General features: G+C 34.6%; 1 protein-coding gene across 8 annotated transcripts in view; it reads right to left on the reverse strand.

Moving 5' to 3' along the window:
- The window catches only part of NBEAL1 (neurobeachin like 1), a 219,410-nt gene that overhangs the window by 114,573 nt on the left and 88,426 nt on the right, over window positions 1–16,411 (reverse strand). For all 8 annotated transcript variants that reach the window (XM_059168361.1, XM_059168360.1, XM_059168359.1 and 5 more), the window contains 8 exons: window positions 15,021–15,104; window positions 11,739–11,837; window positions 11,071–11,651; window positions 10,219–10,351; window positions 9,485–9,604; window positions 7,076–7,379; window positions 4,641–4,726; window positions 127–216 (listed from right to left, as the gene is read on the reverse strand). In XM_059168361.1, the coding sequence (XP_059024344.1) occupies window positions 127–216; window positions 4,641–4,726; window positions 7,076–7,379; window positions 9,485–9,604; window positions 10,219–10,351; window positions 11,071–11,651; window positions 11,739–11,837; window positions 15,021–15,104 (1,497 nt within the window). The remainder of the gene's footprint in view (window positions 1–126; window positions 217–4,640; window positions 4,727–7,075; window positions 7,380–9,484; window positions 9,605–10,218; window positions 10,352–11,070; window positions 11,652–11,738; window positions 11,838–15,020; window positions 15,105–16,411) is intronic.

Genomic DNA, 16,411 nt, shown 5'->3' on the forward strand with positions numbered 1-16,411 from the left:
AGTTTATCTTGCCAGCAAAAATTTTTACCGGGATTTATTATTCAGATCAATCCAGTGGTGCTTAAAAGATAAACTCTTTAAAAGGATCAGTAAACTTACATATTATGTAGCTCATCATTAACTTACCTTAATATCCCAGTTCACTACTTTGTTTCCTGTTAATCTTCCATGCAAACAATTAGTAGATAAATCAAGACAGATGGAATTTTTGCAGGCCTAAGAATAAAAGGAAAATATGGCAAACAGCTAAGCACAATGAGGACAAAACATAATTTTAACTATAAGTGAAACATTTCACCATAATTTAAAAGAGTATATATTATAGTCAAGGATAAGATGCTTACAATATGAAGTTTAGTATTACTATTCTAACTGTCCTTTAAAAGAATCAGGGACCAGACTCTAAAGCATTCACTCATCAAAAGCAGGTCACTGCTGCATACCATTTGACAGATGAGCTATAGCAGCAACTTACTCACCAGTCACCAGAGTTTAAAATTTTTTCTCTTTTAAGAACGAAGTGATAGTTGCCACAGGGGAGGGGAGGAGAGGGCCATGGGCAAACCAGGTGAAGGGGAGTGGAAAATAAAGGCTTCCAGTTACGGAATGAGAAAGTGACAGGGATAAAAAGTAAAGCAAAGGAGATACAGTCAGTGGTGTGCATCAGTGATGTGCAGTGACTGACAGAGGGCAGTTACACTTGTGAGCACAGCGTAACGTAGACTTGTCAAATCACTATGTTGTACACCTGAAACTAATGTAACACTGTGTGTCATCTACACTTCAATTAATAATTTTTTTAAATTCTGTGACGTTAAAACAACTAAAAATAGAGAAGTTTTAAGCCAATTATATGCAAACAGATTTTTTGGCTTTTTAAAAAGTTCAGTGTTCTGGGAGCACCTGGGTGCCTCAGTGGGTTAAAGCCTCTGCCTTCAGCTCAGGTCATGATCCCAGGGTCCTGGGATGGAGCCCCGCATGGGGCTCTCTGCTCAGCAGGGAGCCTGCTTCCCCACCCCCCTTCTGCCTGCCTCTCTGCCTACTTGTGACCTGCATCTGTAAAATAAATAAAATATTTAAAAAAAAAAAGTCTGTGTTTTATTCCGACCAGTATTTCGCTAGGCATAATTTCACTGATACATATAAAATACATGGTTAAAATGTGATACAGAAATTACAAAACAATTTATAAAAATCCAGTCACAGACATAAGACACTATTTTCTTCCATGTTCTTGTATTGTCAAAATTTATTAACTTCCATAAAGAATTATAAAGCACACAACTTCATGTTCAATCTGGGAATTTGCAGATAATGAAGTATCCTTGAATCCAATCACCATTCCAAAACCCCCCCCGAAAACAAACAAACAAAAAACCCCAAGCCCTATAAATTGTAGCACAAATGATGTATTAGTTATTTTCTTCTTAAAGCAACTGAGAAAATATGCTTTAATAAAACAAATGTAAATGGAGTTTACAGTTAACCCAATGTAAACTATATTAATCTCAAGACAGAAATGTTTTTCTCCCATTACAACCTTTGTTTGGGTATCGTGTATCTACGACTTGTCCTCACACAGTAAAACTCCTTATGGCATGACTGCCTCTCCCATCTGCTATCCCTCCAATCCAACTTTCACAGTGCAGCTTCAGACCTTTTTTCTAAAATGCAAACCTAATTATATTTTGTTCTTCTCCTCAAAATCCTGTGCACTGCCTAGTTAGCCTGGCATAGGAGGCTTGCTATCATCTGGCCTCCATGTGCCCTCTAATTTAATTTCCTGCCATCTTCTCTTCTTAGTGCCTGCTTACTAAGTGCCCTAAACCCAAATATATGTAGATCCCAGTTTTACAGTATGTGCCTTTGAAGGTGCTGCTTGTTAGGCCTGGCACATGCCTCCTCAACTCTGTTTTTTTTTTTTTTTTTTTTTTAAGATTTTTATTTATTTATTTGACAGAGAGACATCACAAGTAGACAGAGAGGCAGGCAGAGAGAGAGAGGAAGGGAAGCAGGCTCCCTGCTGAGCAGAGAGCCCGATGCGGGACTCGATCCCAGGACCCCGAGATCATGACCTGAGTCAAAGGCAGCGGCTTAACCCACTGAGACACCCAGGCGCCCCTCAACTATGCTTTTTAAAACAGAAATCAAACCATCTTTTCTATCATCTTCTAGCCTTCTGAAAGAACCAACCACTCTCTCCTTTGTTGCTCACTGTATTTTGTACCTAATTCCAACACAAAAATATTGTATAGGTTAAGGATATGCATTAAATAGGCTGAATTCTATATCCAGCACTACCACTCACTACAATTATGAGGCCAGGCAAGTTACTTGTCTTTACTGAGCCTAAGAAAACTAGCACTTATAAAAGACACAAGTAATATCATATAACCCTTGGATTTTTGTGAAGGGTAAGTGAAACAATACATGTAAAACATTTAGCATAATGCTTGATATAGTGTAAATACTCAATAAATGGTAACTAAAATGAAAAATGCTCATAAAATTATATTGCACTTTTTTTTTTTTTTTACATATTCACGTTAGGTTATAAGCTTCTTAAAGTCAGACACTTTATTCATCTTTATATCCTGAAAATTCCGCACAATTCTTGGCTCGGAGAAGACACTCAAAAAATTACCAACAATGGATGGTTTGACAACTCCTACAATTGAGTACAAAAATGAAGAACTGTTGACTGTCTGAAAAATCCTCTAGAGCAGCTCCTCCCAGACTAGCATTTGTTAGTAAGTGAGATTAAAAAATAGAACATGTTCTATGCTCAAATAACTGGTGAAAAAGTAGGATAAAATAAAAGTAAACTAGTTTCTAACAGGATTCTAACAAGATTTTTCAAGTGTATCATCAATCTCCAAAAATGGATATACAGAATACATTTCTCCAAAACTCTGTTAAACACAGAACCCTCGTATCATGATTTTATCACCATTTTCAAGAAATATTCTTCCAAGAAATTCTTTATTGTATATATTTGTCATCCGAGTTTCTTGAAGAAAAACAAGAATGGCTATTTTCTAATTACAGATTTTTTACTGTTGGAAGTTCCAACTGTAAAAATTCAACCTAATGTTTTCAAGTTTAAATCTGAAAAAAGAATATGAAAACCATACTGCCAAAAAGATTCCATTAGCTATCACATGTCTAGAACATGCTACCAAATACATTAGTGAGATTAAATTCAATTATTTCCTATCTACTTATAATTGAGTAAAAGTAAGTATATGATATAGTTCTTGCCAAGAAAATAAAGCCTAGTTCAGCAGACAAACATATCTTTGGAAAAAAGTTAATGTTACAAAAGGCAAACACTAAAAAAAAGGAGGCCCAAGAGACATTATAGCCAATGCAATGCATGAACCTTGATCCAGATTTAAGTTTTGAAAAGGCTAAACAAAGTATTTTTGGGAAAACCTGGGAAAATTTGAATGAATCATATAGTACAAAAATTATTCATAATTTTCCTGGGTAGGTTAATGATTACACAGAAATACTTAGGAGTAAAGTGCCTAATAGTTAGGTCAATCTGCCTTCACAAAAGACTGGAGACAAAGTCAACAGGTATGGCAAAATGTTAGTGGTTAGTGAATTAGTGAATAAATGGAGAATACACAGGATTTCAGTTTACCATTCTTTCAACCTCTCTAGGCTTGAAATTAATTAAAATAAAAAGTTAGGGGAAGGGGTGCCTGGGTGGCTCAGTGGGTTAAGGCCTCTGCCTTCGGCTCAGGTCATGGTCCCAGGGTCCTGGGATCGAGCCCCGCATCGGGCTCTCTGCTCAACAGGGAGCCTGCTTTCCCCCTCTCTCTCTGCCTGCCTCTCTGCCTACCTGTGATCTCTGTCTGTTAAATAAATAAATAATAAAATCTTAAAAAAAAAAAAAAGTTAGGGGAATACAAATGATAGGTAATTTTTATTAGGCCAAATATAATAAATAAGTATTCAAAATATTAAATTATGACCAGGTACTAGCTGGCTCAACTAGAAAAAAAGTTCTACAGTGTATAATCTCACAAAAAGCACTTTCTGGGTCAACGTAACATTTAGTATAACAAAGACAACTAATATTGTTTATGCCACTTTTTTTTCTTCCTCCCAGTTCTACATTTGATCTTTCCCTCAGCCCTTGTTGACCTTAATCACTGTCACCAGGTGGCTCTTTGAAGGAAAAAGGACAACACATGCTATGCATACACGTAGTTTCTTTTTCCTCCTTCTGAAATAAACATTCCATTTTTGGGGGTTTGTTTTCTTGCATTACATTTAAAAAATAAACAAAAATATGTTGAGCATAATTTTGTTTAATCTCTCCTTCCAAAGAAGTAGGATAACAAAAAGTTTAAACGGTTTCATTTACTGATGTCAATTCATTAGTAAAAATTCCCACCCCGATTCCCACTCATACTACTGGGATGACATAATGATTAACATTTGAATCCTAGTTGAGAACTGCACTTTAATTTTATTGCTTTTCCTCTTCTTTCGAAAACTAATAATTTTTTAATGGAAATTCAAGTCTGTCCTTCTTAATTATCCATTGAAATGACAAAAGGAACAAGAAAGGAATTGTAGCCCACAGGATAATCACAACTAGACACACGCCATGCATTTACACTCACCTTTGCGGTGTAGTGAAGAAGGATGTTAGCCGGCAGGTCACCCATGTCAGACTCCTGAAATTTCCAAGGGCTTAAACAGTTTGGACCTGAAAATTATTTATACACATATACACAAACATCACTGAATATATATGGCCACCTTGGTTTGTGTAATTAGAATAAAATTTAAAATTAAGTCGTTTCAAGCCACTTAACACAGTTAAAACATACTAGCCAAAATGAACTTTATTTTTATACTACCTGTAGTTTGTCTAAAACCTAGAAAAGCTGGGGGGTGGTTAGATCTCCAATACAGAAAGGAAATTTTATATGATATTAAAAAACTAATATCAAATATAACTAAATTTACCTATTAATTTATCTAATGTAATTTAAATTTATGTGACGGAAGAGCGAAACAATCAACCAATACTGTGAATAGATAACATAGAAATCGAACAGTAAAATAAGAGGACTTACTAAAAAAATCAAAGAAACACAAATTACAACAAGGTTCCATCTTCCCCCCAAAAATGGAGGAAACAGTACTGATCATTCCATGTTAATGAGCCTGTGGTGAAACTAGCATCACCTACATTTTAGTAGTATGCACTGTGATTTTGTATACACCTTTTGGAAACTGATTAGGTAACATTATTGAGAGCCCCCCCACCCCCGGCCAAAATTCTAACACTCCGAATATTTATCCTAGGAATTTATCATAAGTAAACCCACCCAAATAAGGAAAAACACCAAAAGTACAAATAGTTCATCTCATTTAATACCTGAAGTTTATATCAAATTAAAAATTATAAACAACCTAAGTAAATCATGCAATATGGATTCAATGAACTATTATGCAGCCATTCAAATCATTATGAAGACTATACAACAAATAATTATTATAAGAGTAGAATTATAAGTTGGAAAAATTATGAAAATAAAATCCAAACTATATAAGCTATAATGACTACACTAAATGACTCAGTAACTTTAAGTTTATTTAGATTATAGAGCACTTTCATATACTTTGGTGAGTTTTAAAGTAATAATAAGATTCTAATATAAACTTTCAAAGTTTGGGCAGTCCCAATCACCTCAAAACTCCTATGTTACCTAAAAAAGACATTTTTACATAAAATAGCTCTTCTGCAGTTAATATGTATGAATACTTAGAGGTTTTGAATTTTGAAAATAGTTATGATCCAATAATAACCATCAGTGTGTATCTTTAAAATCACAGCCAAAAGGAAAGGAAAAAGCCAAAACAAAATTAGCTTATAATCTTATCCAAGGTCTCCTAATTCTTCTGTTCTCACTTCTTCAGGTATATTAATAATAAATTATAAAAATGACAAGTTTTAGAACAAGATTCACATGATTTTAGAATCAGTCATATGATTTCTTATAAATACAGGTTTATATTTTGTTTCACTGATATATTAAAATCTGTCAAAAGTATTGGCAATATTATATACTGAAAAATGTTCCCCCCACAAACTCATATGTTGAAGCTCTAACCCTCTTTATGACTATATTTGGAGGTCTTTAGGGTAACTAAGGTTAAGTGACGTCAAAAGGGCCCCTTATAAGAAGAGGAATAGATATCTTTCTCTTTGTACATACACCAAGTGAAGATGGATGCCATGTGAGTACATAGTGAGAAGGTAGCCATCCACAGGCCAGGGAGAGTTCTCAACAAACCAAGCCTGAAGGAAATTTGATCTTGGAATTGTAACACTCAGAATTGTAAGGAAATAGTGTATAAGCCACCCAAGTCTGTGGTATGTAGTTACAGCACTCCTAACAGACTAATACAGACATTATTATGGATGATGTTTAAAAAATTTCCTAGGGCGCGTGGGTGGCTCAGTGGTTAAGCCTCTGCCTTTGGCTCAGGTCATGATCTCAGGGTCCTGGGATTGAGCCCCATGTTGGGCTCTCTGCTCAGCAGGGAGCCTGCTTCCCCCTCTCTCTGCCTGCCTCTCTATCTGCTTATGATCTCTCTTTGTCAAATAAATAAATTTTTTTAAAAATTTCCTAAACGTTTGCTTTACTTATGCCTACCAAAAAAACTATGGTGTACTATAATTAACTATACTATATTTTACCCCAAGAAGTTATTAAGAGAGTAGATCTTAAATGTTATCACCACACATGTAAAACATTGTAATTATGTGAGGGATGGAAGTCCTAACTAACCTTATTTTGGTAATCATTTTGTAATATATATGTGTATAAAATCATTACATTGTATTTTCTAAACTTACCTGTTGTATGTCAATAATATTCTAATCAAGTTGGAGGGAGGGGGCATGGAATGTAGTAGGCTTCTTTTCCCTTTCAGCTTTCATTACGAATACTAATACACTCTTCAGATCAAATATATTGTTCAAAATATATGTAGGCAACAAAAAGACTACTTAAGTTTAAATAGTATGACTATACATGCTCACCTGCTAAATACAATGCCTTCACCTGAGGAGGCTGTAGTGCTTCAAAGAAGATGATAACAGACCCTAGCTGACCCTCCAGAGATGTGGGGCAGCCCCATTCACTATCTTGGGTTCCAGCTGATATCAATTTGGTAATCAATTTTGATTTTTCAAGTGTTCCTCCCCAGGAGGCTGACGACAGAATTCCGCCAAATGATGTCCGATGAGGGGTAATGGGGGAAGAAAAAGGTGGATCTGGGATTTGGGAAGGTGGAGGAGTGGTGGTTCTTTGCCCAGCTGAACCAATGCAGCAGGAAATAAAAGGCTATAAATTAAGAAACAAAATAAATCACATAATTTTAATTACATCTCTATCTTGATATTGAAAATAAAATAGTACATAAAATAAAGAAAACAAATAGATGGAAGATAAAACTGGAAGTTTTAATTTTATTGGATCATAATGTGTGTGCGTGTGCATATACACAAAGTCATTATAGATATTACTTTCGGCCTACGGGATTTCGATGCATTACTTTTATAACTCACGTTTCAATGAGTATTTTAAAAAACTTCCACTATTTTACTATATTCTAAAATAGAGGAAATTACTACTTTTCTCCCTTTAAAATTTATTTTTAAAACTACACATTAGCATAATAATACAATTACAGGTTATCTTATAATGAGCATCAGGATGAACTTCAACTAGAAATTACTAGAATCCAGGGCACCTGGGTGGCTCAGTGGGTTAAGCCTCTGCCTTCAGCTCACGTCATGATCCCAAGGTTCTAGGATCAAGTCCCTCATTGCTTCCCCCTCTCTCTGCCTACCTCTGCCAATTTGTGATCTCTGTCAAATAAATAAAATCTTTAAAAAAAAAGAAAAGAAATTACTAGAATCCTAGAAGAACTTGGGAAATAATAAATTTCGTTATCTTCAATAAAGGCTCTTTCAAAATCATCTAAGAATTCTCAAAAAACATTTATACTAATGTTAAGAATTATCTCAGTAAATAAATTCCATCTTATATTTGACTACAATATAATATGTAAAGGTTTAAAGTTTCTTCATTATTAATTCAAATTCGGTGGAATAGAAATGAGTCCAACAAAAGAGTCTCTAAGTATTTTGTATACTTGGTGGGCTTGATTTATTATTTATTTATAGATTTTATTTTATTTTTTTTTAAAGATTTTATTTATTTATTTGATAGAGAGAAATCACAAGTAGATGGAGAGGCAGGCAGAGAGAGAGAGAGAGAAGCAGGCTCCCTGCTGAGCAGAGAGCCCGATGCGGGACTCGATCCCAGGACCCTGAGACCATGACCTGAGCCGAAGGCAGCGGCCCAACCCACTGAGCCACCCAGGCGCCCTATAGATTTTATTTTTAAGGAAACTTTACACCCAACATGGGGTCAAGAGTCCCAAGCTCTTCCAACTGAGCCAGCCAGGCGTCCCTTGGAGAGCTTTACTTAATGACCCTTTGTTCTGCTCTACTCAATTTCTCTGGCTTTCCTATTTTAAGCCTGACTTCCTCTAATAATAATAGACTGATATTATTAAATATTAACTTACTATATCTTAGAATATAGAAAACACTTTAAAATTCATGGGCACATAATAAATAAACAGAACCTTCTACATTAAACTGAAATTTTATAAAAGTTCTCAATCAATGGGTCCCATAAAGGGTAGGTTAGATACAGAGAAAGGGAAACACTCTTATACTGTTGGTGGGAATGCAAGGTGGTGCAGCCACTCTGGAAAACAGTATGGAGATTCCTCAAAAAGTTGAAAACAGAGCTACCCTATGACCCAGCAACTGAACTAGTGGGTATTTACCACAAAGATACAAATGCAGTGATCTGTTGGGAAACATGTACCCCAATGTGTATAGCAGCAGTGTCCACAGTAGCCAAACTATGGAAAGAGCCCAGATGTCTATCAACAGATGAATGGATAAAGATGTGTTTTATATACATATAGAGTGGAATACTGTGCAGCCATCAAGAAAAAATGAAACCTTGCCATTGGCAACGACGTGAATGGAACTAGAGGGTATTATGCTAAGCGAAATAAGTCAATCAGAGAAGACAATTAGTGTATGACCTACCTGATATGAGGAATTTGAGAAACAAAAAAGAGGCTCATAGGGAAGAGAGAAAAAATAAAACAAGATGAAACCAGAGAGGGAGACAAACCATAAGAGACTCTTAATCATAGGAAACAAACTGAGGGTAGCTGGAGGGGGAGGAAGGAGGGAACGATGGGGTAAGTGGGTGAGGACATGTGATGTAATGAACACTGTGAATTATGTAAGACTGATGAATCACTGAACTCTACCTCTGAAACCAGTAATACACTATATGTTAATTAAGTGAATTTAAATTTAAAAAAAAAAAAAAAAGAGTAAGTTAGATGTGCTTACTTCGTTCATGGCAGGAAATCTGAGAGGGGCAGAGACCTTCTGCTGTCCATTGTCATAGATAAAGACAAGGCTCTGACCAAAGGGTCTTTTTCCAGGCATGTGAACAATGGTTATGTTGTGCTAATAAAGTAAAATATACATTTAAAGACTAAAATTACATTAAATCTTTGAAATGACAACTGTTTCAGAGTAGTACTTTATAACTAGTTTGTGTGAACAGTAGAACATTGAGTTTAAGATAATTAAATGCTGGTTAAAATTTTGTTCTTAAAGTGAATGACAATTTTTTCTGTAGTACTATAAAGACATTTAATCTGTTCTAGAAATTTACACATAATTGTAACAGAGTATCTTCTCTGCATTTCCCAAGTCTGAATATTCTTTACAATTAATTTTTCTAATAAGAAGCAATTTATTCCTTATGCAACGGAAATGCAATGTTTTCAATAACTTATGTTCTCATTTTAAATTAATTTCAAAATCAAATCTGATTCTAGAAAACTTGAAAGGAATGATAACATTTCCTTTTAACTTTTTAGGAGAAAACTTACTCCTGCTGAATTTATAATGATGAGGAAAGTGATATTAACTTCCTTATAAAGTTGAACATTCATAGAATTTTAAAGTAAAAATTAATCAACTCTCAAAAAGGAGACAAATCCTGATGTACATGCACCAAATGTGTTTTTAAAGCAAAGAACCAGAAAGTTAAATGTGATGTCCTAAAACCTTACCCAGAGGGAATCACAGAAACTGTGGTCGGGAAGCATAACTGTAGCATATTCTCTTTTTGTGCACACTGCCACAACCAACATACCTGAATGGGTAATAAAAGCTTCAAAACCCATGCCACTTCCTGTAAAGAAGCTAACAAAAATATATATTATCAGAACTTTTGAAATCAGTTGTTCAGCTTTATCATCACTGAAACACACAAAACCATGTTATCATGAATATCTTTATCAGTAATGCTGTGGCTTACATTCTATTGCCAAGTATCAGTCCAGTCTTGCTTGAAAGATAATTCTTAAATCTTTTTTGGGCTTAATGGTTTAGTAAATTATAAAAGGTAGCCACATTGAGTGGAATTCCATTAAAATTCCAGTAAAATGATAAACTTGCAAATCTTCAAAATTCTTTCAAACAGGATTCAGAAAGCATACATGCAAGTCTTTAAAAATCACAAGGCATATTAAAAATTATTAGTTACTGAAGTGACTTAAGTTTGGATATACATACACAAAGGTTTTCTGATCCTTCATATAAATACACAGATTCTTCAATGGATCACAAAGATCACCATTCATTTTAAAATTTGTTATTCCTTTTTCTCTACTTTTACAATACTTTTAAGAAGGAACTTTCTTCCCAAACTAGCATAAGAACCGGCAAAATATTTGAGCTATGTAATCAATATCAAGAAAGCAATAAAACACTTATAATTAAACTGTGTACACCCAAAGGATAAAGAGGCTTCAGATAAACTGTTCTGCATTTAAAAAGCTTAAAAAGCTTTTTCCTATTTGGGAATTACAGCATATACTGTTATGACAGTATTCATTTATATTCCATAACTTGTACAGTACCTGTACAATTGTTTCCTTTTTCCTCCTTTGTTAGCGTTGCCAAGAGTCAACTGATCCTGATCTAAGCAAAACCAAGCATTGAAAGAAAAGGCAGACCCTGGCCACTTCTGTATGGAAGGCACAGAAATTCCTGCCATACTATGTGACAAGTTAAAATACTGCAGTGCGCTTTCTAGACTTTGTTTACGGGCCATTGTCAGAATTGCTCGAGTCACGGGAGTGGTATAGGGGTGAATATACTCAGGTTCATCCACTCTCAGCAATCTTAGCAGTCGGCGGATTTCTTCTGAGCTCACTGACTGACTCCCCAAGGAACCATGAAGTGCAATCAAGTTCTCAGCACAAGTTCGGTGGAGGGAAGAATGGGAATCAAGGGTTTCGATGATGTGAATCCCCATGTTTGCATTGACACAAATAGTTCGGCTCTGCCTATTAATACAACAAATTCTTTTCAGCCAATCAGAGATGAAGATTTGCAGATCATGGGATTCTAGCTCTGGAAGCCACTGGATAAGAAGCAAGAGAGGATGGACATTGCTAATGCCCAAAATCCCAACTGAAGTGTGGTCACCCTCTACAGCCTATAAAGTAACATAAAAGACAAAAGGTTAGTAGCCACCTTGGAAATGGAGATAATGTTACTTGTTTAACAAAGCTAAAAAACTCACCATATTCATGAGTTCTTTAAGTAGTTCCAGTGGTGGCTGACCCAGGGATTTTAAAACCTCAAACATATGTGTATAACCAATTCTTTCTTTAAATACTTCCTAGAGGAAGGGAAAAAGGGAAATAAAGCACATTTCCAAAGACTAAATTTGTTGGAATATTTAAAAAGCTGAGTAACACCTGTTTAATTAACTTAATATTGAAAAGACTGAGTTCAATATTTGCTTCTTACATCACTTCTTCATCTTAAAATGGATTCCACATACCTCCTGAAATATGATGTGACCATAATCCACCAAAATGTAAAATAAATGAAATAAGCAATAATTATATATTATAAAATTATTATATTAATTTCAGATTAGGGTACAATTACTTCCTTTCCTCACTTGATTTGTAATCACACAGTAATACGTGAAGTAAAAACAAAACTGAAGAAAAAATGAGGAGACTCTAGTGATAACAGGAGTCAGACAGCAGTCTCAGTAGACTAACGAGTTCTCACAATACTGAGTGGTGACCAGAAAAAAATAGGTAGTTTTCTCTCTGCTTTTTGTATCTAAATGGACTGTCTTATCTGGAATATCAAGTTCATTTTAGTAAGGTCTAAGTCCTATATATTTTTGAACTTGTGGGCACACAAAACTATAAAGTAAAATTAAAAGATAACCAAAAAAGCTAGTAATACTAAATTGGTCCAGTAACTCAGGTATAAATTTATACACTTATTATAAAATCAAAAAATTCAAACAAAATGGGTAACTGGTTATCTCTGGAGAGGGGAACTAGTTGACTGTGAGCCAAGGGCAGGAAGAAAATCTTTTTTCAAAACGCATTTTTAAATACTAATTCAAAGGGATACAGTAGCCCTATGTTTATAGCAGTATTAGCTACAATGGCCCAATTATGGAAAAAGCCGAAGTGTCCATCAACTGATGAATGGGTAAAGAAGATGTAGTGTGAGAGTGTGTGTGTATACAGATAGATGGATACAGAGAGACAAACATATAAATATATACATGATGTAATATTACTCAGCTATAAAAAAAGAATGAAATCTTGTCGTTTGCAATGACACACATGGACCTAGAGAGTATTATGTTAAGAGAAATAAGTCCATTAGAGAAAGACAAATATATGATTTCATTTATATGTGGTATTTAAGAAACAAGACAAACAGGCCAAGGGCAAAAAAGGAAAAAAAAAAAAGGAGAGGGGGAGGGGGCAAAGCAAGAAACAACGTCTTAACTACAGAGAACAAACTAATGGTCTCTCTCTGTCAAATAGATAAAATCTTAAAAAAGAAGAAGAAGTATACTTGTGATGAGCACTGAGTATTATACGGAATTGTTGAAACACTACATTGTACACCTGAAACTAGTATTACACTGTATGCTAACTATCTGAAATTTAAATAAAAACTTAAAAGAAAGAATACCAATCATTTTTTTTAAAGATTTTATTTATTTATGTGACAGATTACAAGTAGGCAGAACAGAGATTACAAGTAGGCAGAGAGGCAAGCAGAGAGAGGAGGAAGCAGGCTCCCCGCTGAGCAGAGAGCCCGATGCGGGTCTCGATCCCAGGACCCTGGGATCATGACCTGAGCTGAAGGCAGAGGCTTTAACCCACTGAGCCACCTAGGCGCCCACCAATCATTTTTTAAAAGAGGTTTTTGTAAAATATTCTATTTATTTTATTTATTTAGGGAAAGAAAAAGAAAAAGAAAGAAAGAAAGCATGAGTGGGCAGAAGAGCTGGGGGAAAGGGTGAGAGAGACTTTAAAGACGACTCCATGCTGAGCATGGAGCTAGACGTGGGGGTCAATCTCATAACCTGAAATCAAGGCCTGAGCTGAGGTCAAGAGTCTGATGCTTAAGTGACTGAACCACACAGATACCCCAAAAAAGAGTATTTTAAAAATAACATTTTGAATTTCAAACCATGCAAAGGATAATATAATAAAAAAATTTATATTTTAATTAGATTTGAGCATCAATCCAGGTCTGAATATCATAATACAGTGAAGCCAATCCATTATACTCATAAAACAATTACTAAGAACTTAAAATGATTTTTTTTCTTAAAGCAACTATTATAAATGGGATTTGATTCCCAAGCCAGCCTATAAAAGTTGTAAAAGCCTATCTGGTAGGCATCCAGCCATGAGTTATATGTAGCAACCACTATAGAGCAATTGTTAGATTCCTATGAAAAACCAGTGGAAAGCAAGGACTACTACTGAAGGCACGGCTTAGGGAACAATGAATAGTTCACTCATGTCTGCCATTAGAAAGGCAAAACACGAAAAAAAAAGGCAAAACATGAAATATATTAGAGGTGGTAGAGAGAAGGTAAAATGGTATTAGTAAGAATAATGATGATGATGATAGACACTGATAATTATTAAGCATTTACCATATGCCTGGCACTATGCTTACCACTTTACACAGATGATCTCACCAATCCTTAAAACTACTCAATGAGACAATTACTAGCACAAAACGAACATGAGTGAACAGCAGGACAAAGTCAGTGGTCGTGAATGAGACAGAAAGAAAATCCTGAGAGTAACAAAAAAGAATTTCCAAGGCCATCTGGAAAAACAAGTCCCAAACTGATAAGGCTGTTCACATGTAGAAAATGTTCACAATGGTCACAACCTAGGCAGTCATAAACTGAGAAATAGTAAAAGAGTAATTATTTTATTAGTGAAGAAAAACTATGATATAAAATGTAATTCTTAGACACACTAACAATTGAATCACCTAAAATGATCATTTCAACACCAGTGCTACCTTTGTTGACTGACACTGTAAATCTCTACTAGTTGACTGTTCTATCGTATAATCCCAAAGTAGTGCCCATAGGTATTTTACTCTAAAATTATTAGCAAAATGATTCTGACACTGAAATAGTTTGTGACTTTTTCACTTCAGGTGTAGAGCCACAGGTATTATATACATACTTTCATACATTACTTTGGGAATTATACAGTGAAAATTAGTTTATCTAAAACAACATCTTATGAAACAAGATGGGATCGGGAGGGAGACAAACCGTAAGACACTCCTAATCTCACAAAACAAACTGAGGGTTGCGGGGGGGCGGTAGGGAGATGGTGGTGAGGTTATGGACATTGGGGAGGGTATGTGCTATGGTGAGTGCTGTGAAGTGTGTAAACCTGGCAATTCACAGACCTGTATCCCTGGGGCTAATAATACATTATATGTTAATAAAAATAAAATAAAATAACATTTTAGAGATTGAGGATGCATGTTTCACCTTAGCAGCTGGAGATTTGTTCATTACTGCTGTCAAAGCCTGAATGGCTGATATAGCCAAACAATCCAACTGTCCCTGAAACACCTACCAGAGAGAGAGAGAGAGAGAGAAAAAAAAAAAGGGTAAGAAATTAATAATGTGTTTGAGATTTGTATTCTGTTAGGAAACCTTTGTTCTGAAAACCTGAAAAAATAATTACTTAACATGCAATACATTCTTTTTCCAATAGAACAGATTTCTGAGACATACCTGCAAAAAAAGTTACCTACCTGACAGAAAATAAGCCATGTGTCAAGAAGGATAAAGTTAAATTCACTCATTACTTAGAAATGTTTTGGAAAAAAAACAAAAACAAAAAAGAACACCAAGCTTAATACATGCTTTAAAAAATAATGGACAATCTCCAGAGGAAGGAAGGGAAGTCTATCATTGGAAATTCTATCATATTTTAATTTCCCTTCAGAAATATACTAACTTCCTAGTTTGAAATTTCATTAGCATGTATAATAAGATGTTTAAAATGGTGTTGTCTATTTGGTTTACAAGTCCTGCATTATAATTGAAATGGTATGTTTATTCACTGATCATACTTGTAAACATAAGGCATATCTATTTTTAACATAAAATGCAAAATTTGAGGCAGAATAGAAAATGAAATATCTATAATCATTATTACATTTTTGAGAAGGCAACCCTTAATGTCAAAAGCTGTAAAAAATAATTAAAAAATAAAAACCAGCTTCAGCTTCATTTTGTGAATTTCTGTTTAAGCTTCATCATAAAGAGATGTGTTAAATTTCAGGGCTGTACATTTAGAGGGAAAAAAAGTGAAAACAAAAGCTAACATTAATAACATTAAAAAACTGAACACGACTTATATCATTAGGTTTAATCAACCATGAAAGCATAGCAGGAGAAGCAGAAAGTTATAAAAACTCATAGTCCCCAAAATCTGCCTTTGGGAATATATTACTATGACTTAAAACTAGTTATTCCATGAATAGAATTTTCCTTTCTCCTTCCCACTAAAAATGATTTGAGTAAAAGGGGACTCATTAGATTTTTGTCATTTTAAGCTAAGCTCTACCACTTTTAGGCAAGTTATATAAGCCAGTATCTTGAATTTTGTTGATGTTATTAAATATTACTACATATACATAGTTTACATTAATCATTCTGTATAAAGAATTTCATATGAATAAGATTTTTCCTACACTTTGTTCAAGACTACTAGACATCAGTAGTATCTACAATTAGGAATATTAATATAAACCTCTTATCAATATCATTTTAAATATTTTAATTAATCTAAATAAGAAGGCCTTAAAACTAACATAGAGAAATCTAAAATAGTACTCTATAGTCGGTATTTTATATCCTGAACAGAAAAT

The sequence above is a fragment of the Mustela lutreola genome, chromosome 3 (genome assembly GCF_030435805.1).
Source record: "Mustela lutreola isolate mMusLut2 chromosome 3, mMusLut2.pri, whole genome shotgun sequence".
Taxonomy (NCBI): Eukaryota; Metazoa; Chordata; class Mammalia; order Carnivora; family Mustelidae; genus Mustela; species Mustela lutreola.